The sequence below is a fragment of the Pogona vitticeps genome, chromosome 2 (assembly GCF_051106095.1).
Source record: "Pogona vitticeps strain Pit_001003342236 chromosome 2, PviZW2.1, whole genome shotgun sequence".
Lineage (NCBI taxonomy): Eukaryota > Metazoa > Chordata > Lepidosauria > Squamata > Agamidae > Pogona > Pogona vitticeps.
Genome location: NC_135784.1, coordinates 155,747,399 through 155,770,160, shown reverse-complemented (window position 1 = coordinate 155,770,160; position 22,762 = coordinate 155,747,399). Strand labels below are relative to the sequence as shown.

General features: G+C 43.7%; 1 protein-coding gene across 2 annotated transcripts in view; it reads right to left on the bottom strand.

Moving 5' to 3' along the window:
* The window catches only part of TOM1L1 (target of myb1 like 1 membrane trafficking protein), a 51,959-nt gene that overhangs the window by 5,354 nt on the left and 23,843 nt on the right, over positions 1–22,762 (bottom strand). For both annotated transcript variants that reach the window (XM_020783997.3, XM_020783988.3), the window contains 9 exons: positions 19,633–19,782; positions 17,104–17,223; positions 14,051–14,131; positions 12,093–12,209; positions 5,520–5,653; positions 2,755–2,815; positions 2,254–2,374; positions 994–1,096; positions 596–656 (listed from right to left, as the gene is read on the bottom strand). In XM_020783997.3, coding sequence (XP_020639656.3) covers positions 596–656; positions 994–1,096; positions 2,254–2,374; positions 2,755–2,815; positions 5,520–5,653; positions 12,093–12,209; positions 14,051–14,131; positions 17,104–17,223; positions 19,633–19,782 — 948 coding nt within the window. The remainder of the gene's footprint in view (positions 1–595; positions 657–993; positions 1,097–2,253; positions 2,375–2,754; positions 2,816–5,519; positions 5,654–12,092; positions 12,210–14,050; positions 14,132–17,103; positions 17,224–19,632; positions 19,783–22,762) is intronic.

Genomic DNA, 22,762 nt, shown 5'->3' with positions numbered 1-22,762 from the left:
TTACCATGAGCTGTCCAGAGATCTTTAGAGAAGACGTGTCAATATTATTATTAATGATATGAGCATTTTTTTAAATCTGAGCATTGTGATCTCTTTCCACCTGTGTGTAGATGGTGCTGTTTTTTGGATACATAAGGATTGGCTCTCAAAGTAACCTCAGCACTCATAGGAGGGCTCTGTCCTTGAGTTAAATGCAGAATCATGCAACCAGATTCTGCCTTGATCTGCAGCCTTATGTGCTTCCCTCACATCTACTCCACAGGCTCCCCAATCTGCTGAGTCAGACTGGGGGTGCAAGAGGGGAGAGGGAACCCATTCCTTATTCCATCAACTGACACCATTCTGTTGGCAGGATGAGTTATTAGGTGACCATCCATAGCTGCTGTCAAAAGACCAGGATCGTATCCACAGGCAAACTCTGCAGTGTTGGACTGGTCTTGAATGGCCCTCGAGGCATTGGAGGAGCTTCACAGTAATTCTGAGAATGAACTGGCCAGATCACCTTCTGCCTGTGCATATTAAGAAAGTCTAGGAGGTGTTTTGTTGTTGTTTTTAGAGTAAGTGAACCAAGACTGACAAATGGTTTGCTGCTCACATTGACATAGGTTTGGCCACCTGTGAAGCTTTGGCACGTGCTCAGTGGTTCAGCTGAGAACCTAAAAGAAGAAATGAAGGCGTTAGAAGTCTCTGAGAAATCGTAACCGAAATTCCTTATCTCATCTTCAGAGCAGCACAAGACCACCAGATATCTGGAAGCCTCATGAGCTCCTGGCCTCCGTTTCTATCCATCTCTTTGTCCACATGCTACATACTTGCTTTCCCATGAATTAGTCTACAAAATGAAGGATTAAGGGCTGGATCAGTTAAATGTCTATTCCGTTATTTGAGAAGTTTCCAAAGAGAGGACGTTTTCTGGCCTCTTCATTGCCATCTATGTAAGTCAACCTTCAGACCCCACCTCAGTGTTTATATTACTTTAAAATTGCTACTTACGAAGACTGTGGAGCATTTGTAGGTAGGAGTTGGCTTAGCTGAGGATAAAGTGGTGGGTGAGCTGGATGGTAGGTCGGAACAGCCGCGCTCTGTGTCTGGCAGTCTTCAAAACAGAAATAAAGCAGCAGAGGGAAGGTTGGTATTAGACTCAGAAGAATTTTCCCCCTTGTAAATCTGTGAACTCGGGACCAAAATCTCCCCAGTATGTGAAGTGAGACAATAGAAACTGGGGACACAATGTGAGTGTGGAAGACCATTCCGTTTCCCATAACGTTACACACACTGGTATGTTAAAAACAAACTACCAACAAGATCAGTCCTGTTTTATGGAAGAATGGAGCAACTATACGAACAAACAAACTGATTGCCTGATGGCACAACTGCTTTGGTCCCTAGTGTATTACAAACAGAGGCCTGTGAGGAAACCACAGTAAGAGTTAAGCAAAATAAGACAAAATCAGAAGAAGTCCTTACACTCATCCCCATATCCCATCTGTACACATTTATTTCCTCAGGAATGTTTATGTATGTTCCCCACGTTTTTAGCCTTCTCCTAAACAGCACTCCAGTCAACTGGGCAATGGTGATACAGGGAAGAGAGCCATGTGAATGACACAAGTTCTGCAACTAACTGGGCAGAATGGTATACATGTATTGTAGGGTGACAGAAGCAAGGTATCTGCTGACCTCTGCCCCCTCTATGGTGCTGGCACTAGCTACGGGCCATCTGTGAAGACAAAGAAATTGCCTCAGAATGATGTCCCTGCTTTTCAACCACAGTAAGTACTGCTAATAAGTTGGTCCCTGATAGAGGAGTTCCAGTGCCTGACAGATTGTGCCAATAAGAATGTGGAATGCTGTATTAAGCATTAATATCATTCTTTCAAAAATGGTGTTGTTGATGTGACTAAGTTTTGTTTTAATGTATTTTTAAACTCTGAAACTTGACATGGTGTATGGCCTACGGGCACTAAACCTAAAAAAATACTTGAAACTTGAGTATAATTATTTTCCACCTGAAAAACATACGAGAAGACCCAGAACACTGACACAGCTAGGAAGGAAGAGGATGGAAATCTAGGTGGAAGCAAAGCTCTGTTGGGTTACCTATTTGTCAACATGTCTCATGTTTGTCCTTCATAACACAGCTTTTCTGCCCAAGTGCAGAGATTATGAGCGCCACTGAAACTCATTTCCATCCTTCCCACTAGGTCTGTAGTATTCTGTTAAAACATTAAGCCATCTATGTTCTTCACTCACTCTGCTCTGATGACTGAGGAGTCACTGGGTTGGCTCTCCCGGGATTTGGCACAGCAGCAGGAACACTGGTTTCGAGGTCGAGCAAATCACAAGAAGGAGCAGACGGCTGGTTGCCATTGACCTGAAAATTAAGATGGAGGCCAGAGGTTCTACCCAGTGTCGCCTGTTAACCACACATCAAACATCCACTTTACAATAAGCCATTTCAACAACGGTGATGCATTGTTGAAGTTGATCAAAGCAACTATGCTGTATTCCCTCATCCACCAAGGTCTTTGATTACTTATCCAGTTATGGTGGAACAGGTATTGACACTTTGTCCTCTGCTGAATATTGTATAAGCCTGCAATCCTTGCTTAGGAGTTAGTGCCCCACTGGGTACACTGAACGTACCTCGGAGTCACCTGGACTTCAAAGGCACTAACAGTGTATAATAATTCAAGAGACCACCAGAATACAGCAATATCAGGGGGTTTGGGGCCAGTAAAATTGTCTGCTTACCGCTGTGCGTTCATTTTGAATCCTTTGATTCTCCAAGAACCGTACTCTGTTTCGAGCGAACCTGTATAAAACAGTACCATTAGTTCTTTGCTTCTAAGCCACGAATTTGGGGTAAACAAAGGGAGTATTTTGTAACCATTTGCTTTAAACCTCTGATCTTCAAATCTTCAAACATAGTAAATCAAACAAATTTATTTCATTCTATATATTTGGGCTTGATTAAGTTAAATTATGCCTTTTTAAGGACATTATTCCATGTTTATGCAGGAGACCTGTCAATTCCCAGTTAACCATACTGCGCAAAATCGGTTGATACGGTACAGTACAGTTCTGGGCGCTGCTTAAGAAGCGATAAGCCAGAGGTGATATACCAAAGGAAAATGAAAAGAAATGAAAAGACTTTAACTACTACAACAAAAATCTGTTTCAAAATAATAGGCATGAGTAGTTGCAACAACCAGCACATCACATCCAGTTCTGCACAGCACAACAGAACTGTTAAGGTAAAGCACAGCACACCTAGAAGACTTGAAAAATGGAGAACAAGAAAGGAGAACATTGCAGAACACTGGGAATTTATAGTGTGCTTTTAAAAAACCAGTATAACACAGATATTCAATACCAGTGCACACAACAGGACAGTCTGAAGCATGAGGGTGGTTGAGGAGCACACAAGCACCAAAGTCTTGCACTATTGGATTGGAATGGAAAGGTCTATGTGACCCATTTTTGTGGCAGAGGCAGCCTGCATTCTGTGTTCCTGTCATCTGTGCTGGGCTATCTGGTTAGGAACAAATCCTGCCCAGGCACTGGGGCCTACTTAATATAATCTTATTGTACTACTTCTATTAGTAGTACTTCCTAAAACACTTTCAAAACAGCACTGCAAACCTATAAAGAGAGGCTGCCATTATGCAACATCAAAAACTACACCTTATTCTTTCCTTCAAATTGCAGGGAGGTTCAGTGCATATCCGTAGTTTCCGTGATTTCAATGGTGCTATTTGTACTTCACATCAGGTTCATTTGGGATCTTTAAATTAGGAGCCTGGGAAAAGGTTTATTGTTCTAGCTATGGAAGGGAATGCCATGGTGACAGCTAGGGGTCCATTAAAGCCATGGCAGCAAACTACAAACAACTAGGAGAAGCCTCATAATAATGAGCAACTTAGAGTCGCTAAGAGTTGGCATGACAAATGAGGAAAGCGAGTAGAATCTGCTCACCATTTCAATTTGTGACCAAATTTAATTGAACTGATGTAGCTTACACAAAGGTAACCAACCTGAGCAAGCCCACTTCGAAAGTGATTAATCACGGCAAGAAAATGTTTTCAGACATTTTTGGAAAAAAGACATATCAAAATTCACAGTATGAAAATGATGGTGTAGCATTTGACACAAATTCCAGGTCTTACCATTGCTTCCTTAGAGGAAAATGGATTCTGCTATGTTTTTATCTAGGTCTGATTTGAATTTCAGAATTAAAATTCAAACTCTGAGATCTTGTGAGGTTTTATTCCTGCAATATGGAAGCTCTTCCCACATACTAAGTCCTCATGTACATGTGCATTTTTGGCAGCACAACAAAATGCAGACACAAATTTAACGGTATTTAATTTTAGTAAAGACTCTGCCATTTTTTAAAAAAGATTGTTAAATCAAGTTTGAGACTGCATCCCCATATTGAAAGGGAGGAGGTATCAGAACTTCTGTTGCTGAGGTGTGCCTCTCTGAGAAAAACCCTGTCAATGAAGGAAAGACAGGCTTATCATAGAGAATATATATACAGTGGTGCCCCGCATAGCGAGGTTAATCCGTTCCGGATTAACCCTCGCTATGCGAAATCGTCGCTAAACGGGTAGGGAAAATGTATTGAAACGCATTAAACTTAGTTTAATGCATTCCAATACCTTTCTTACTTACCCGTTCAGCGAGGATTCCAATTGCCGGCAGCCATTTTCGCGCCTTCGCTAAGCGAGGGCACGGCGTGAAAACGGCTGCCGGCAGCCATTTCCGGGCTTCCGGCGGCCATTTTGGAGCCGCCGAACAGCTGTTCGGCGGCTCCAAAATGGCCACCGCAATACCCGATCTTCGCAATGCGGGTTTTCCCCATTGCGACGATCGGGTATGTTTCCGTATAGCGATCCCGAAAAAGGGATCGCTATACGGAAACATCGCTATACAGTGCACTCGTTATGTGAGGCACCACTGTATATATATTTTAAAAAATTCTCATTTATCCCTCAGTTTCCACCAACTTCAAGAGCAGAACATTTGCCAAAGTGTCTCAGATAAACTTTTCAAGAGAGGCTGGTATTTGCGTCTACTGTATCAACTCCACATATATTTAAAGGTTTCATGCTGCCCAGTGTGCAGAAAATAAACCAGATGTCACCCACAGGGTTTACAATGGATATATGGGATGTCTTCCAATATTATTTTCCTTCTTTCTGGGGACAAATTAGGAGCTCCTTGTTGTGAGGACAATAAAATGGGAGGTTCTGCAGTCCCAGAACGTAGGCTCATCTTCAAACACCAGAGAGAGATCCCAAGTTCAGCTACCAGGTATGGGACTGCTTGCTCCAGTTCTTCGCTGCTCCCCTCAGTGAAAAGGTGAGGGCAAGAGAGCGAATGCTTCCCTGAGGAAGCACTCCACAGGAAAAGCAACATCTAAGCAGGCCCTTTGTTAGCTCAGTCACAGCTACTTATGGTCAGAGCCTGCATCTACAAGACATGAGATATCAGTTTGGATAGAATAATTTTACCTTTCATGTCCCAGTAATACATTGTTCAGATTTTCATTCACTTGTATCAGTTCAGTAATTACATCTTCATTCTGCACATTTGCTAACAGTTCCATGATTCTCTCCTGCATTATCCTACATGTCTTGTATAGTTTCTGCGGAGGGACAGAAGAAGAAATTGATTCTTAACATATGAATGATATAGTGGATGCTAGAGGCACCTTAAATTACACCACTACACACAAACATAGGTATTTGGAAGACAAGCAATTAGTACATTTAGGTCATTACTTTCCATTAGATCCTTTGCTTTGGGCAGTGGTTCCCAACTTTGGGTCCCCAGATGTTCTTGGACTACAGCTCCCAGAAATCCTGGCCAGCACAGCTAGTGATGAGGGCTTCTAGGAGTTTCAGTCCAAGAACATGTGGGGATCCAAGTTTCAGAAACCCTAGATTAGGGTTTTTAAAAGGCTCCATGTTGAGAAGCATTTGCTTACAGGAGAATTTTCATTCCGTTTTCCCAATTCCTTCTGATATCTCCTCTCTCTAGTTTGCTTGCCGAGTACTCTTGCCCAACCTCTGCTCTTTTACTTCCTCTCAACTCTCTTGTCCACTGATGGTTGAAAGTGGTCATAAGAGTGAGCTTCAGATGCTGAAGAGGGCAGCTAAGAGTTGTAAACGGGGTAGGGTGTAAGGCAAGCAGGGACGAGCATCAAGATATGATGCCTCCATATCTTGCTGAAACGGCGTGAACATTTCCTATGGGCAGACTGGGACTACCCAGGGATGACAGAGATGAAAAAAGGAAGTGGCGTCTTCTCCTAGGAACAGGATGAAGTCAGAAACATATAACTTGTGCAGCGTTTCTACACAGCACGGAATACTTCCCACATTCCTGGTTGGCCTTCAGAAATCATTATGTATTTTGTTCACTGCACTTAGGCTGAATGTTGTAATTACAGTGTCTGTATATGTATGTTTTCCTGGGTCTAATGGGCCAGTTTTACTTGGTTGTGTTTGTACCATGCCGAGTGACTCAGTGGCTTGGATTATCTGGATGCCACAGCTCTGCTTCCACCTCTGGAATGCCAAGTATGCACAAGATGACAAAACATGTCACGGCATCTCAAACTGTCTTTAAAAAAAAAGAACCTAATAGACAAAGGAGCTTATTCATCATCTCGGAGTGTGTACCTACTTTTGTACTCTGTTTCCAATAGTGGCCAACTAGCTAGATGCTTCTGAGAGCCGCAGTACAAAAGGTAACTCCTCCAAGCTCTGCTCCGTTTAGCTGTCATGACTAACAGGCATACCCTCTAAGATTTTGTCTAGCCTCATTTTAAACCATCAGAACCTGCAGTCATCCTCACACCCTACAGCAGCAATAACATTATGCGCCAAACTGGACTTCCCGTTGCCTGTCCTGAATATCTAGCTGATTCATTTCACTGGGTGGCCCCTGACCTGTTGGATGGGACAGGGAGAAAAAGTTCTTCCCTGCCATATGTACTTCCAAAAATTGCCACAATAACCCCTGCACCTAACATAATCTTTTCTGAGGCTAAATGATCTGAAACATCAAGGCTGTCTCCAACCTTCTCTAGACATACACCTTTCACATTCTCTGTCTGCCATGGCCATTGGCTGTGTTGGTTGGAGCTTATGGGAGTTGTAGTCCAAGGCATCTCGACTACAGATGTCATCCAGATGCCCTGGCCCATTCCCATAGGGATCTACGTGGTGCTTTTCCTTACCTTGTTTTGTACTCAGACAGGCCGTCTATGAAAAAGCCTGCTGTCATGCTAAGTCACAACTTTCTCTCTCTCTCTCCCTCTCTCTGTGTGTGTGTGTGTGTGTGTGTGTGTGTACACGCACACGTGCAGATGCATGCATGCATGAGAGAGAGAGAGAGAGAGAGAGAGAGAGAGAGAGAGAGAGAGAGAGAGAAAGGGTGTGGGTAGAAATAAAAGCAGGCCAGCAGCAGTCATAGGAGAAGGAAAGAAAAGAAACCACCACAAGAATGCCAAATAGTGGCTGTGTGGTGGATAGGTAAAGGTAAAGGTTCCCCTTGACATTTAGTCCAGTCGGGTCCGACTTTAGGGCATGGTGCTCATCCCCGTTTTCCAAGCCATAGAGCCGGCGTTTGTCCATAGATAGTTTCCATGGTCTGTTTCCAGTGCAACTGGACATAGAACGCCGTTACCTTCCCACCGTGGTGGTACCTATTTATCTACCCGCATTTTTATATGCTTTCGAACTGCTAGGTTGGCGGGAGCTGGGACAAGCGACGGGGCTCACTCCGTCGCATGGATTCAATCTTATGACTGCTGGTCTTCCAACCTTGCAGCACAGAGGCTTCTGCGGTTTAACCCACAGCGCCACCACATGTGTGGTGGATACATCCATCAAATCCAGCATTTAATCACCAGGAGACACAAGATGCAGAGCATGATGGAGCCAGCTAGCTTTTATTGCTTGCTCAAAACATCTGATAGTCAGCAGTGTTTTTGGGTGTTTAGCCATCATCCCATATCATCACCATTTTCCCTGGCCTTCCAAAAATTGATCCAAGATTTTAAAACAAAACATGTCTTGACTAGCATCCGCTGTAAGATCTTGTTCCATCATCCTAAGTACTTCAATGGCTCTCCATCTGCCTCAGGGCTAGAAAATGATCTCCAGATCACCTCCAGCCAGAAGCTCAGAGATGCTTACAAAAAGGGCCCCTTCTGTACAGGGAGTAAAATACCTGAAGGTATTTGGCTGCCTGCTCCTCACCTGGCCTGGGTGAATGGGGAAATTCAGCTGTAGATCAGTCCACACCCACACCCCCTGCTTGAACCAGGATCCTCCATCTTTGGAGGGAAGATCACACCCACACACAAATATCTCTCTGTATTATAGATATGGGGGAGGAAATGAGCTTCTCACAAACCTTTTACTAGGGAGGTGGCACGCTTCTCTTTTTAATGATGCTGTTTTTGTTAAGTTGCGAGGTGAGGAGAAAACAATGTACTTACTTATTGGGAATGTTTGAAGTCTGGTAAACAAAGCTCCTCCCTCTGTGGGTTGGTTGCTCCAGAAAAATGTTGCAAACGTCCATAAATTCAGGGAAACTCTCACCTATCACTGAATTCAGTCCCTCCAAGCAGGGAAATATTTATGCAGTAGGACCACGGTATCCAGGCCCCTGACCCAAAGATGCCAGATATCATGGATAAAGTAAACCTTATATACTGCGTAATATTTGCTCAGTTCTGGTCACACTGCTTGGAAACACATATTTCTGGGGGGGGGGGGGGTTAATATTTTCAGGCAGAGGATAAGTAAAACTGTGGGTACTGATCCAGTGGTCCTGCATATATCTAGACGCTGATAACATTAACTTGTGTGTCCCAAATTTCAGATATTCTGTGTCAGCTTTGCCCTTCTCCTCATCCCTAGCTGCTTAAGATGAAGAAAACACACTCTCTTTTTTGAAATAAGCTCAATTTTTATCAGCGATTTCCACAGACTGACTTAAGAGAACAAACCTATTGGCTCTGGGAGAGTGTCACAGTAGGAAATGGATTCCCCCTCTGAAATCAGAGACAGAACTCTAACCTCAGCGGGGAGATTTGACTCTGGAACCCCTTCTGTGTCTCTGTGGAAAATTTTACAGAGCTCTAATGTCAGAGAATGTGAAGGAAAGAGGAGAGGAAATGTAAAAGCTTTGGGTCCACTCACCCTTCCTGCACGCTGCTGACCTTGCCAGAGAAGACCATGATGGAGATGGGGGCAGGGTTTGTAGGGTGACCTGCTCTGACCCTCCATCAAGGTGGAACTGGAACTACTCTTCAGTAATCTAGTTTCGGAGTTTAGGATTTATGGCCCCATATTCTATCAGCAAAAAAATATTCTATCACACAAAAGAGTGGGAAAAGCTGTAATGGGATACAATCTCAAAAATGATAGAATGATGTCAATACGAATCCAAGGCAGACCATTCAACATCACAATAATCCAAGTTTATGCACCAACCAGCATTGCTGAGGAGACTGAAATTGAACAATTCTATGAAGATTTACAACACCTTCTAGAACTGACACCAAAGAAAGATGTTCTTCTCATTCTAGGGGACTGGAATGCTAAAGTAGGGAGCCAAGAGATAAAAGGAACAACAGGGAAGTTTGGCCTTGGAGTTCAGAACGAAGCAGGACAAAGGCTAATAGAGTTTTGTCAAGAGAATAAGCTGGTCATCACAAACACTCTTTTCCAACAACACAAGAGGCGACTCTATACATGGAAATCACCAGATGGGCAATATCGAAATCAGATTGATTATATTCTCTGCGGCCAAAGATGGAGAAGCTCTATACAGTCAGCAAAAACAAGACCTGGAGCTGACTGCGGTTCTGATCATCAGCTTCTCATAGCAAAATTCAAGCTTAGACTGAAGAGATTAGGAAAAACCACTGGGCCACTCAGGTATAATCTAAACCAAATCCCTTATGAATACACAGTGGAAGTAAAGAACAGATTTAAGGAACTAGATTTGGTGGACAGAGTGCCTGAAGAACTTTGGATAGAGGCTCGTAACATTGTCCAGGAGGCAGCAACGAAAACCATCCCAAAGAAAAGGAAATGCAAGAAAGCAAAGTGGCTGTCCAACGAGGCCTTAGAAATAGCAGAGAGGAGAAGGGAAGCAAAATGCAAGGGAGATAGGGAAAGTTACAGAAACTTGAATTCAGACTTCCAAAGAATAGCAAGGAGAGACAAGAGGGCCTTCTTAAATGAACAATGCAAAGAAATAGAGGAAGATAACAGAAAAGGAAAGACCAGAGATCTGTTCAGGAAAATTGGACATATTAGAGGAACATTTTGCGCAAAGATGAACATGATAAAAGACAAAAATGGGAGGGACCTAACAGAAGCAGAAGACGTCAAGAAGAGGTGGCAAGAATACACGGAGGAATTACATCAGAAAGATGTGGATATCCCGGACAACCCAGACAATGTAGTTGCTGACCTTGAGCCAGACACCCTGGAGAGCGAAATCAAGTGGGCCTTAGAAAGCCTGGCTAACAACAAGGCCAGTGGAGGTGATGGCATTCCAGTTGAACTATTTAAAATCTTGAAAGATGATGCTGTTAAGGTGCTACATTCAATATGCCAGCAAGTTTGGAAAACTCAACAGTGGCCAGAGGATTGGAAAAGATCAGTCTACATCCCAATCCCAAAGAAAGGCAGTGCCAAAGAATGCTCCAACTACCGTACAATTGCACTCATTTCGCACGCTAGCAAGGTTATGCTCAAAATCCTCCAAGGTAGGCTTCAGCAGTATGTGGACCGAGAACTCCCAGAAGTACAAGCTGGATTCCGAAGAGGCAGAGGAACTCGAGACCAAATTGCTAACTTGCGCTGGATTATGGAGAAAGCCAGAGAGTTCCAGAAAAATATCTACTTCTGCTTCATTGACTATGCGAAAGCCTTTGACTGTGTGGACCACAGCAAACTATGGCAAGTTCTTAAAGAAATGGGAGTGCCTGACCACTTTATCTGTCTCCTGAGAAACCTATATGTGGGACAGGAAGCAACAGTTAGAACTGGTCATGGAACAACTGAGTGGTTCAAAATTGGGAAAGGAGTACGGCAAGGCTGTATATTGTCCCCCAGCTTATTTAACTTATATGCAGAATACATCATGCGGAAGGCTGGACTGGAAGAAACCCAAGCCGGAATTAAGATTGCCGGAAGAAATATCAACAACCTCCGATATGCAGATGATACCACTCTGATGGCAGAAAGTGAGGAGGAATTAAAGAACCTTGTAATGAGAGTGAAAGAGGAGAGTGCAAAAAACGGTCTGAAACTCAACATCAAAAAAAATAAGATCATGGCCACTGGTCCCATCACCTCCTGGGAAATAGAAGGGGAAGATATGGAGGCAGTGTCAAATTTTATCTTCCTGGGCTCCATGATCACTGCAGATGGAGACAGCAGCCCTGAAATTAAAAGGCGCCTTCTTCTTGGGAGGAAAGCGATGGCAAATCTGGACAGCATCTTGAAAAGCAGAGACATCACCTTGCCAACAAAAGTCCGAATAGTTAAAGCTATGGTTTTTCCTGTCGTGATGTATGGAAGTGAGAGCTGGACCATAAAGAAAGCAGACCGCCGAAGAATTGATGCCTTTGAATTGTGGTGCTGGAGGAGGCTCTTGAGAATCCCCTGGACTGCAAGGAGAACAAACCTATCAGTTCTAAAGGAAATCAACCCTGAGTGCTCACTGGAAGGACAGATCCTGAAGCTGAGGCTCCAGTACTTTGGCCATCTAATGAGAAGAAAAGACTCCCTGGAAAAGACCCTGATGTTGGGAAAGTGTGATGGCAAGAGGAGAAGGGTACGACCGAGGATGAGATGGCTGGACAGTGTCTGCGAAGCAACCAACATGAACCTGACACAACTCCGGGAGGCAGTAGAAGACAGGAGGGCCTGGCGTGCTCTGGTCCATGGGGTCACGAAGAGTCGGACACGACTAAACGACTAAACACACACATTCTATCAGCTCTATTTCCCACTAAATACCTAAGGGGAAAAAAAAAAGGCACACACTACCTGTAACAGCTCCATATCATCTGGATTTTCAGAGCCAGGGACGTTTTCCTTCAAGATTGCTGACATGACCCTCACATTCATTTTGACCATATCCAGTTCACTGTAGAGCTTTCCAACCTGTTTGAGGCAACAAAATGGCAAAAAATATTAGGAAGCAACTATCAAGTGGTAGTCCTAATTAAAATTAAGAAATGCATGTTTTAAATTCCGAGGAAAATGACATTCTTTTAATTTTTTTATTTTTCCTTCTGCTTTTGGAAAAAAAATCAACACAGCTTCTCTAGAATAATCTCCAATCAGACAGCGGTGGAGAGGGTGGTGGCAGACCAGCTTCAGGCACTCCTGGATGAAACAGATGCCCTGGATCCGTTCCAGTCGGGCTTCAGGCCGCGTCACGGTACAGAGACGGCATTGGTCGCCCTGCATGATGACCTGCTGAGGGAGACCGACAAGGGCAAAACGTCTCTGCTGGTCCTCCTCGATATTTCGGCGGCCTTCGATACCATCGACCACGGTATCCTCCTGGGGAGGCTCTCCGAGTTGGGAATCGGTGACCTGGCATTAGCCTGGCTCCGTTCCTTCTTGGAGGACCACCCCCAGAGAGTTCAGCTTGGGGAGAGTGTCTCGGCCCCGTGGAACTCCAACTGTGGGGTTCCACAGGGGTCGATTATCTCCCCAATGCTATTTAACATCTATATGAGACCGCTAGCGGGGGTCATCAGGGGGTGTGGAGCGCTGTGTCATCAGTATGCTGATGACACCCAGCTCTACATCTCCTTTTTACCAACTGCAGGTGATGCCGTCCTGTCCCTTCAGCGCTGCCTGGGGACTGTACTGGAATGGATGCAGGAAAATGGCCTGCAGCTGAACCCGGACAAGACGGAAGTCCTGAGGGTGGGCCCCCCCGTGGTTGGTGGCTTGGTTGGCTCTCTCTCGTTTGGGGGGACCACCCTGGCTCCGGTGAGTGGGGTCCGCAGCTTGGGCATACATTTGGACCCGACGCTCACCATGGAAACACAGGTGGCATCGGTTGTCCGCTCCGCCTTTTTCCACCTTTGGCGGATTGCCCGGCTGCGGCCCTATCTCGACACGGGGGCGCTCACCACCTTAGTACACACGCTCGTAATCTCAAGATTAGATCACTGCAACGCGCTCTACGTGGGGCTACCTTTGAGGCTGATACGGAAACTTCAGATGGTGCAGAATGCAGCAGCCAGACTCCTTACCGGAGGGAGAAAATTCCATCACATTTCTCCTATCCTGGCTAGACTGCATTGGCTGCCCATTCGTTTCCGTATTGACTTCAAAGTTTTAATGCTCACTTATAAGGCCCTAAACGGTTTGGGACCTCGATACTTGGCGGAATGCCTTCACCCACCAAGTTCTACCCGGACCACCCGCGCGACCCAGGAGGTGAGGCTGAGGAGCCTGACGCCGAGGGAGGCCCGGAGGGAGAAGACACGAAACCGGGCCTTCTCGGCAGTGGCTCCTCGCCTTTGGAACAATCTCCCTCCTGAGATTCGTGCGGCCCCTACGCTGGGTACATTCAAAACTCAACTAAAAACATGGCTCTATGTCAAGGCCTTCCCTCCTGCCAGCACCTAATCTAACTTAATTTATTTTTCTCTTCTTTATCTATTTATTATTTACGATTATTTATGATTTTTGTCATTTTCTGTTAATTGATATTTTTAATTTATTTTATTATAATTGTATATATGTTTCTGTTAGCCGCTCAGAGTGGTATAGATTTACCAGATGAGCGGGATATAAATCAAATAAATAAATAAATAAATAAATACATCGATAAGAAGCTTCCCATGCTTTTCCAGCCACAATTCGCTGTCCCAACGTTTGTACAGGAAGAATCCATGGCAACCAATAATCAGGGTCAACAGTGCCAGAAGCACTTTATTTTGGCCAGCAAAGTATTAAAATGAACAACAGGTTTTTTTTACCTGTTCAGGAATCAATGTTATGACTGCAGTTGGTGAAAGTGCTCTTGATAATACCTTCGTGGAGGTACCGTTGGACAAGGGCTGTGAATATATAAATATAAATTAGGGTTTTGTGCTTTTCCCCCTTGAGTTTAAACCAGAGAAATACCACCAGAAGACAATGCTCAAAGAAGTTGTCACTCTTTGAACACACACATTAACACATGTGAGAGGATTCTTGCAACAGCCACTTCCTGCCATGTTTTATCTGAACAATAGAACCCAAGACACACAATGCTCACTACATCTTGCTGCTCAGGAATGTCACTGGTCTTTGTTTTTTTAAGAAAAGTGTGTTGGGTGAAGAGTCTCTTCATACTGGAGACAAACTATTTAAGAAGTGTGGAAAGATATTAAATGTATGGAATGAACTTAGACTGTCATCAAATACTTTATGTATCACTTTTAGGGCATCAGAACAGGCCAATAACTAGATTTTGATAAGCTAGATTTGAAAATTAATTCATTGGTTTTAACTGTTAGAAACTGCAAAAGTCAGTCATTGTTAATTTTGAAAGTGTGAAACGGTTTAACCTGTTGAATTAGCGAGTGTTGATTTGCGACTACTTAAATCATTCAGAATAAACAGCAAGGTCTACAGACTTCTTACGGAGGCTACTCTAAGGAAACTGTTACGTATAAGAAGGGTGTGTGTCCTAACCTCGAACTGTATCTCATCTCTTTGTCCAGAAAAAGAGACGCCTATGCCTATCCAACAAGACTAACACTATACAGAAGTAATCACAACTCTGACCAGTTTCAGATTCCCATGTGTAGCAGAAAACTATCAATGTTTTGTCCGAAAATATAGTCTGGCTGCTCAGCTCCCCACTCCCACCTTGTTAATCAGGTCCTGCTTTTAGGGTCTAAAGGTTTAAGTGGGCAGAAGATGTGTGGACATGTTGCTCAGACAGGCCTATTGATATATGAAGTAGGGCCTGGCTTACTGACCTTTGGAAGGCCCTGCCTATTGAATGGAATCACGGACATGTTTTGTTTGTTTCAAAAACAGCATGACTGATTATTTTCTGTTGGCAAAGGAGGCTAAATATTTCTCAGGATTACACCCTTTTGCATACTGCAGTACATCATGGACCTCATTTTCACACTTGACCCTCTCACAGGTTAGACAGCTCAGTGACCAACTCTTGAGGCTCTGCTTTTGTTTTTATTATTTGCTATCAAGCTGGGCTTGGTGGCACAAGTCGAAAGTAGGGTTTTTAAGGTAAGTGAGATATTTAAGAAGTGACTTTTCCTGTTCCATGCCCCCAGCTCTGACCAGGGATTCAAACCCAGGCCTCCTAAGTCCTAGTCCGTTGTTCTATCCACTATACCACTGGTTCTTAACCTTTCTTATTCTGATGTTTTTGGACTGCAACTCCCAGAAGCCTTCACCATCAGCTTTGCTGGCTGGGGCTTCTGGGAGTTGCAGTTCAAAAACACCTGAGTAACAAAGGTTAAGAACCACTGCACTATACCACACTGGGTATCACCATAATGGATTCTGCAGATGAAAGTAAGAATTAGAGGGATCCATCAAAAAGGAGCTGCAACTCCGCAGTCCAGAGCACTGCAACGTGCAGTACAATCAGTAACAATCAACAGTAAGGATGGGAGCTAACTAAGTCCTTCTGCTGACAGTATGGCTTCTGACTGCAGAATATGGAGGAGGACATTTTTCCCTCCAGCCCAGTATGCACTTACAGTATGAACTGTTAAGGAAACAGCTGTTTGCTTATGCAGCCCTACATTACATAGAGTAAATAACAGACGTATTCAGTTGTGATAGGCAAATATGCTCTATAGCTAGATACAGGTACAGTGGTGCCCCGCTTGACAACGATAATGCGTTCCAGCAAAATCACTGTACAGCGAAATCATCGCCAAGTGAAAAAAAAAACCATTGGAATGCATTGAAAACTGGTCAATGCATTCCAATGGGGGAAATACCTGATAGTCCTGCGAAGATCCTCCTTAGGGTGGCCAATTTCCGATTCCTGTCTTGTGAAAATAGGTCAGCAAAACAGTGGGGAGCCATTTTGCGAACTGCGATCAGCTGTTTGTAAATTGTTGTTATGTGAAAAAATCGGTTCCCGAAGCAGGGAACTATTCATCGTCAAGTGAAAAAAACCCTATTGGAATATCATTTTGCGATCACTACAGTGATTGCAAAAAAGGCATCGTAAAGCAATTTTGTCGTCAAGCGGAGTCATCGTCAAGTGGGGCACCACTGTACAGACAATACTTATAATGAGAAATAAGTAATCAATTAAATGAGACTTGTTCTATGCCTATATTAAAAGAGATGAAACCATCAGAACATGACAACCAGTGTGAGGGCTGGGAAAAAACATTTCAATACTTTTCACGTATATCATGTGCTTTATGATTCTATTTTGTAATCCTCCCTTCCCTTCCAAATAATCTCCTGTAGTCTGCCAGCACATGTTGGGTTTTGTTTTTGTTTTGATGGAGACAAACAGCCTGCAGGGCAGTCCAGATGCTTCATTTCCTTTAACCTAAAGAAGAAAGTACAATTCTACGGACCTCGTGAGCAGCTCTGGAGAGCCTCAGCCTCTACATTTCCTGTTTAAGAAAAACAGGCCTCCCACTCTTTTTTCTTAAATGCTCCAAGGCAGAAAGGTAGGACTGGTTTCCTCAGCAAAGCAGGTGATTGTGTAAAATGTGGATTATTAATCAGCATCCCTTCCCGGTGTGTGGAGATTTTGCAATGTGTATAACCTCTGGCCATCTCATGAAAAGAATAGACTCCCTGGAAAAGATGTTGGGAAAGTGTGAAGGCAAGAGGAGAAGGAGACGTCAGAGGACAAGATGGTTGGACAGTGTCACCAAAGCTACCAACATGAATCTGACCCAACTCCGGGAGGCAGTGGAAGACAGGAGGGCCTGGCGTGCTCTGGTCCATGGGGTCATGAAGAGCTGGATACGACTAAAGACTAAGCAACAACAACATATCCTGTTACCAATCAGCAGCCACCAGGATAAGACCCTACCTTGGTTGACCCCTTGCTGATCTCATAGAATGGAAATTCAACTCCTTTCTTCAGAAGCTCCAAGTAAACCTCTTTGACTTCACTCACATCCACAGCACCCTGAAATCCTCGGGCCCAGGTCTGTTGGTGAAGAAAGGCAACAGCTACTGACAGTGAATGAAGTTTCTTTTCCTCAAGCAAGATAACACTTGAAGTTACAAATTCATCAAAATGAGATTCCCCCCCTAAACCTCCCATTTTCACGAACCTACAAGTGGTCTTGTGATACGACTCTACATGCATGTTCCCAAAAAGGATCAATGGAACAGTCCTCACCATGAGGGTGAACAGTTCAGTGAACATCTTGACACATTCGGTAGTGGGTATACTTAAGTTGTGGCCCTTCCAAATTTGCTGGATTGCAACTCCCATTAGCCCTAGATGGCACAACTGATGGTGAAGACTGGTGGGAGTTGCAGTCCATCTGGAGTTATAAATGGAAAATTCTGTAATTAGAGAAAGAACTGAACATTTGAAGTGAAATGGCCAATATCTGGAAGTTGAGTCATGGCAACTGAATTTCTTTATTAGGTTGAAATGTTTCGCTACTCATCCGAGTAGCTTCTTCAGTCTGAGGAGAGTTGGTAGGAGATCTCCGATATATCCTCCATGTTGGTTTCACATCCCCCTGGATGTGACCATTAACAGTAAATGATCCATGACAATGGGTGAAGGACTGCAGAAGTGGGATATTCACTCACCCCCAGTCCTTCTAACAAGCCTATTCAGACCAGTGGGACATATCACTCTCCTCACACTGAGGAAGCTACTTGGATGAGTAGCGAAATGATTCAACCTAATAAGAAAGAAATCTAGATGCCATGACTCAACTTCCAGATAATCTCACCTGGATGACTGAGAATCTTCACAGATAAATGGCCAGTAATGATATCAACCAGATTCCTGTTGCGTTACATGGCTACAGAAGGGCAACTGCACAAGTGTCTGTCCTAGCCATGCTCCTGTTATTACCTTAGAAGAAGAGGGGTGCTTTGCCTCTCTGTCCTGCATGCGGGCTTCTAAGAAGCCTGGATTGGCTGCAATGAGTTCTTCTGAATATTTTGCTCTTGCAAAATATTACAGAAGACAATTTCCTGTGGCATAGTAAAAGGTGTTCTTCTGAAAGTCCCTATACAAGGCAAGGCTGTATTTCACAATGGGGTTCAAAAGGGTAATTATCCAACAGGCTGTAGGACATGTTAAATACTGATGTTATCACATGGAAGCACTTTCACAAGACCGTACTTCATTGTGCAAATAAATGATTTATGATTACCTCCAACCTCAAAAATAGGGGTGTGAATCAGCCTAGACTCACTCAGAATGAAGAGGAAGAATGTAGCCACAGATGAATATATTCCAGTTATTTACAGAGGACGCAGCAGGAATTGTCCCAGCTTGGACAATCCATTCCTCTGAGATGCATTTACAATATCATGGAGAGAGGACCCTACTCCACATTAATTTTGGATACTTTCATTTATAATTTTTCTGCATTCTCCATAACATATTGGTGCATAGCCTGAAGAAGTGGACTTGACCCATGAAAGCTTGCATATTGTTTGATATATTTTTAGTAGTTTAATAAAGGGGTCACCTATTCTTGCAGTTCTATAATCTGCTTCAGCTCAATCCATTCACTGCCCTTTAAAAGGAGGTCTGAGACCTGAACAAATAACTAACTCTGTGACTCAATAATCCACACCTGTAGGGGGAGTGGGAGGTATGGCTGTGTTGGCGGGGCCTGAGCTTAAAGGAAGATGAGGAGGAAAACAAGGGGAACTCAAACTCAGACTTCCCACCCTCAGCAGACCCTGAGGGGAAGGAAGGAGTGGAAACAGACAGAAAAAGGGCCCTTTGAGAAGTGTAGCCACTGGACATCCAGAACCCCCTGGCCCAGTGCATAGGTCCCCTTGTGGCCTGCTAAAGGGTGAGGGTACGGGAAAGGTGTGGCACTCTTCAGCCCACCCGCTCCAAACACTCCCTGGAGACTGAGATGTCTCACTAGGCACTCCAGTCCCACCTTGTGAACCAGAAGAGGGAGGAGGAAGGAGCAGAAGGAGCACCTTTAGCAGAGCCCCTGGAGGCAGGGCAAACTCGGAGGACCTGGCTTGGCATTGCCAGCCTGCCTTAAAAGGCATCAGCTGGCTGGAGTCAGCATGGAAAACGAGACTCCGTGGGGCACTCGCTCCCAAACATTTGGCTTTATGGGCAGCTTCATACGGCCACAAAGGAATGGCTTAAAAGCAGGGCTGGAAGCCTGCTCTGTTGTGCTCTTCTTGTCTCCAGCTTCCTTGCTCTCTCCACAGCCCTGTATTGGCTGCTCTCCATATACAGCTTAAGGGAGATGGAGGACAAACGAGCTGGAGGCTCTGCTCAGTGTTTTCCCCTGCACGGCAAAAGGCAGTCGTCATGAAATATTTATTACTCCCACAGTGCTTTCATCTGCAGAAGAAAAGGTGGGTCGCTGGGTGTGGGCGTTCAGCTTACCATGATAAAGGTCAAGATTTTTTCCTGCAGATCCACCGGCAGGTTGAACCTTGGATTCAGCAACTTCACTAGCCTGTTTTTACAGAAATCTCTTCTCACAACCAAAGACTGGAAGCTTGGGCCACAGTTCTGCATGCACATCTCGAGGAGCTGTAAGGAGACATTTCACACACACACACACCCGGTTATGAAGACTTTTTATATCAGCACTCCAAGCACCTTCATTTAATTCCAATTCTTTAGCAGGAATCCCACATGCTGTCTAAATAGCTCAGTGGTTTAGGTGTCTGGCTGCAGAGCTAGAAGATGAGAATTTGATTTCCCACTGTGCCAGCCTGTGTAGTCATGGACAAGGTGCTCAGTCCCAGGGTGACCCCAGAAGAAGGAAATGCTCAACCACTTCTGAACAATCTACTTGGAAAATCCTGAAAAAGGTTGCCCTAATTCAGAACTGACTTGATGGCACGCACACAGAGAGAGGTCCTACCATAGCTTTGTTGACTAACCACTAGAAAATTGATTTGAAGACATGAGAATTCTTAATACCACCCAAGTCCCTTGGAGGACTACACAAGTCCTTGCCCCCAAACTTTCATCTCCTCCAGGACTGCTTCCCACATCACTGGCATCCCAGACCCAGCTGTCATCCTAGATTTTCTCTCATTCTGCTAAAGCTTTCTTAGTCAAAGGTCTGCTAGTGGCCTTTTATGTAAGAGCTTATAAAGGGCATCATCTTATTTCACCACCAGGCTTACCAAAGTTGTGAAGGCAACAGTCATCCTCAATTAACGCTTTGACCCAGAGCTTGGAAAAGCTACCTTTTCGGGGTGACAATCTCCAGAAGCTGCCACCCGGCATAGGCACTGCTGCCTCTGAACCTTGAGGCAGCAGAAACAACCAAGAAGGGTGCATTCAGATTCCATTCATGTTTTCATTATATTATGTACTGGCCAAAATCCCGTTGCTTAGAGTAGGCCCTCTGAATCAGTGGGAATTTGTTGAGTCCATGCCTCTATACCAGTGGTCTCCTACCTTGGGCCTCCATGTTCTTGGACTACAGCTCCCAGAAATTCTGGCCAGCAGAGGTGATGGTGAAGGCTTCTGGGAGTTGTAGTCCAAGAACATCTGGAGGCCTAAGGTTTGGGACCACTGCTCTATATGTTCCATGGACTGAATACGCTTTCTCTAGTTGTGACTTACTCTGTAAGTCGTGGTTCGAGTAGGCCCATTTGAATCAAACAAACTTACAGAGGAGTTAAATACCACTGTTCAATGGGCCTACTCTAGTGTGATTTACTGCATTAAGCAACAGAATTTTGGCTATAATGACCCAGAATTTTACTGATTAGTTATGCTGGTGTAAGTACAATGGTGTAAACTGCAGTGCAAATTAGCACTGGTTAACAAATAATTGCTTACATCTCTTCTTATACACTAGTCACATGAGTGAGTAAAAGAGGGGAAATACCAGCCACAATAATTAGTGGAATTTGATGCTGCAATTCACACCACAGTATTTGTGTCAATGTAACCAACCAATAAGACTCTGAACAATGACATCATCTATTTATTATTATTATTATTATTATTATTATTATTATTATTATTATTATTATTATTATTATTATTATTATTATTATTATTATTATTATTATCATCATCATCATCATCATCATCATCATCATCATCATCATCATTATCATTATTATCATTATTATTATTATTATTATTATTATTATTATTATTATTATTATTATTATTATTATTATTATTATTACACTGTAGCTGTAGTCAGCAGGAATTCCACCCAGCCATACTGAGGATATGAAATGGAATGGAAAAGCAAAACGACCATATCTTAAAGCAGCACTTCCCAACCTTGGAGTCTCCAAACTAAAACTTCACCACTAGCTATGCTGGCTAGAATTTCCAGGAGCTGTAGTCCAAGAACATATGGGGACCCAAGGTTGGGAACCACTGTCTAAAGGAACAGATTGAAATATTTCTGATTTATTTCAGGAAAATGAATAATAGGGCTGCCAGGCTTTCAAGAATACAACAGCAGCACAGAGAAAAAAGAACAGCATCCCAGGGGCTGAATAATGTAATAAGAAAATCATCCTGTCATCATGACTGAATAATATCCTTCCCAGCTTCAACAAGGGTGTGTTCAGAGCAAAAACACTAAAACACAACTTTGACATGTAGAGTTATATGCTGTACAGTTTGCAGCATTAGATGCATAAATCCTGTGAAGAAGCTGGAAGCCTGCACTACTTCCTTCAGTTAACTGGGGCTTATTAAATTATATCTAAACCCCACATTGGCCAGGATGCTGTAGGATCATGTAGTGCAATTAAGTAATCATGGAAGTGACAGCTCTGCAGGTGTCCATCATACCCTTCAACCTCCTCCAGTTGAGAGATCCTCTGTGTGTGACAGATGACCAGAGAGAAGGAGAAACCTTTTGCACTGTTGTCCTCATGCATGGATGGCTTTCTCCAACAGAATCTTAGCCCCTATGACTAATTTGATTATGGCTTAGAGAACATGGTGTCTAAAATTCCTTTGTTTCCCTAAAGAATAAGACTTATCACCGTTTATCAAGGTTTGGACATAAGACTCAATCACTTAGTTTAAAAAGGAAGCCCAAGCTTTTATTCTGTTCTTCCCCAGGAGAGGAGAAGGAAGTGCACCGATTTGAGGCTTATTTGTGTAGTGACACACCATAGCCTAGCGTTACACCTGAATGAGGCCATTTTGTTACCACTGTACTTGAGACACACACAATGAAAAGTGTTAAAAATGAGCAGCACTGTTAATCATCGGCTCAATTCTTTAGCTGTGGCAATTCCCCAAGGCTAGGGCCAGCGTTGCCCACTCTGCACATTGAAGTAAAAAAAATCTTCAATATGGCAGAGGTGCCAATAAATAATTCAAGTGTGTTTGCTGTAGTGTAGGTAAGATTGTATTCAGGGAGAGTACGGCATGCTTTCATCATGTAGGCTTTGACTGTGCAGCAACATTTTAAAAGCAACCTTCCTCACTCTGGATTTTGAAGACTATTCTTTTCCTCAATGGAGGCAGGCAGAGAAAGATGCTGTGGTAGCCAAAATAATTAGAAAGGGAA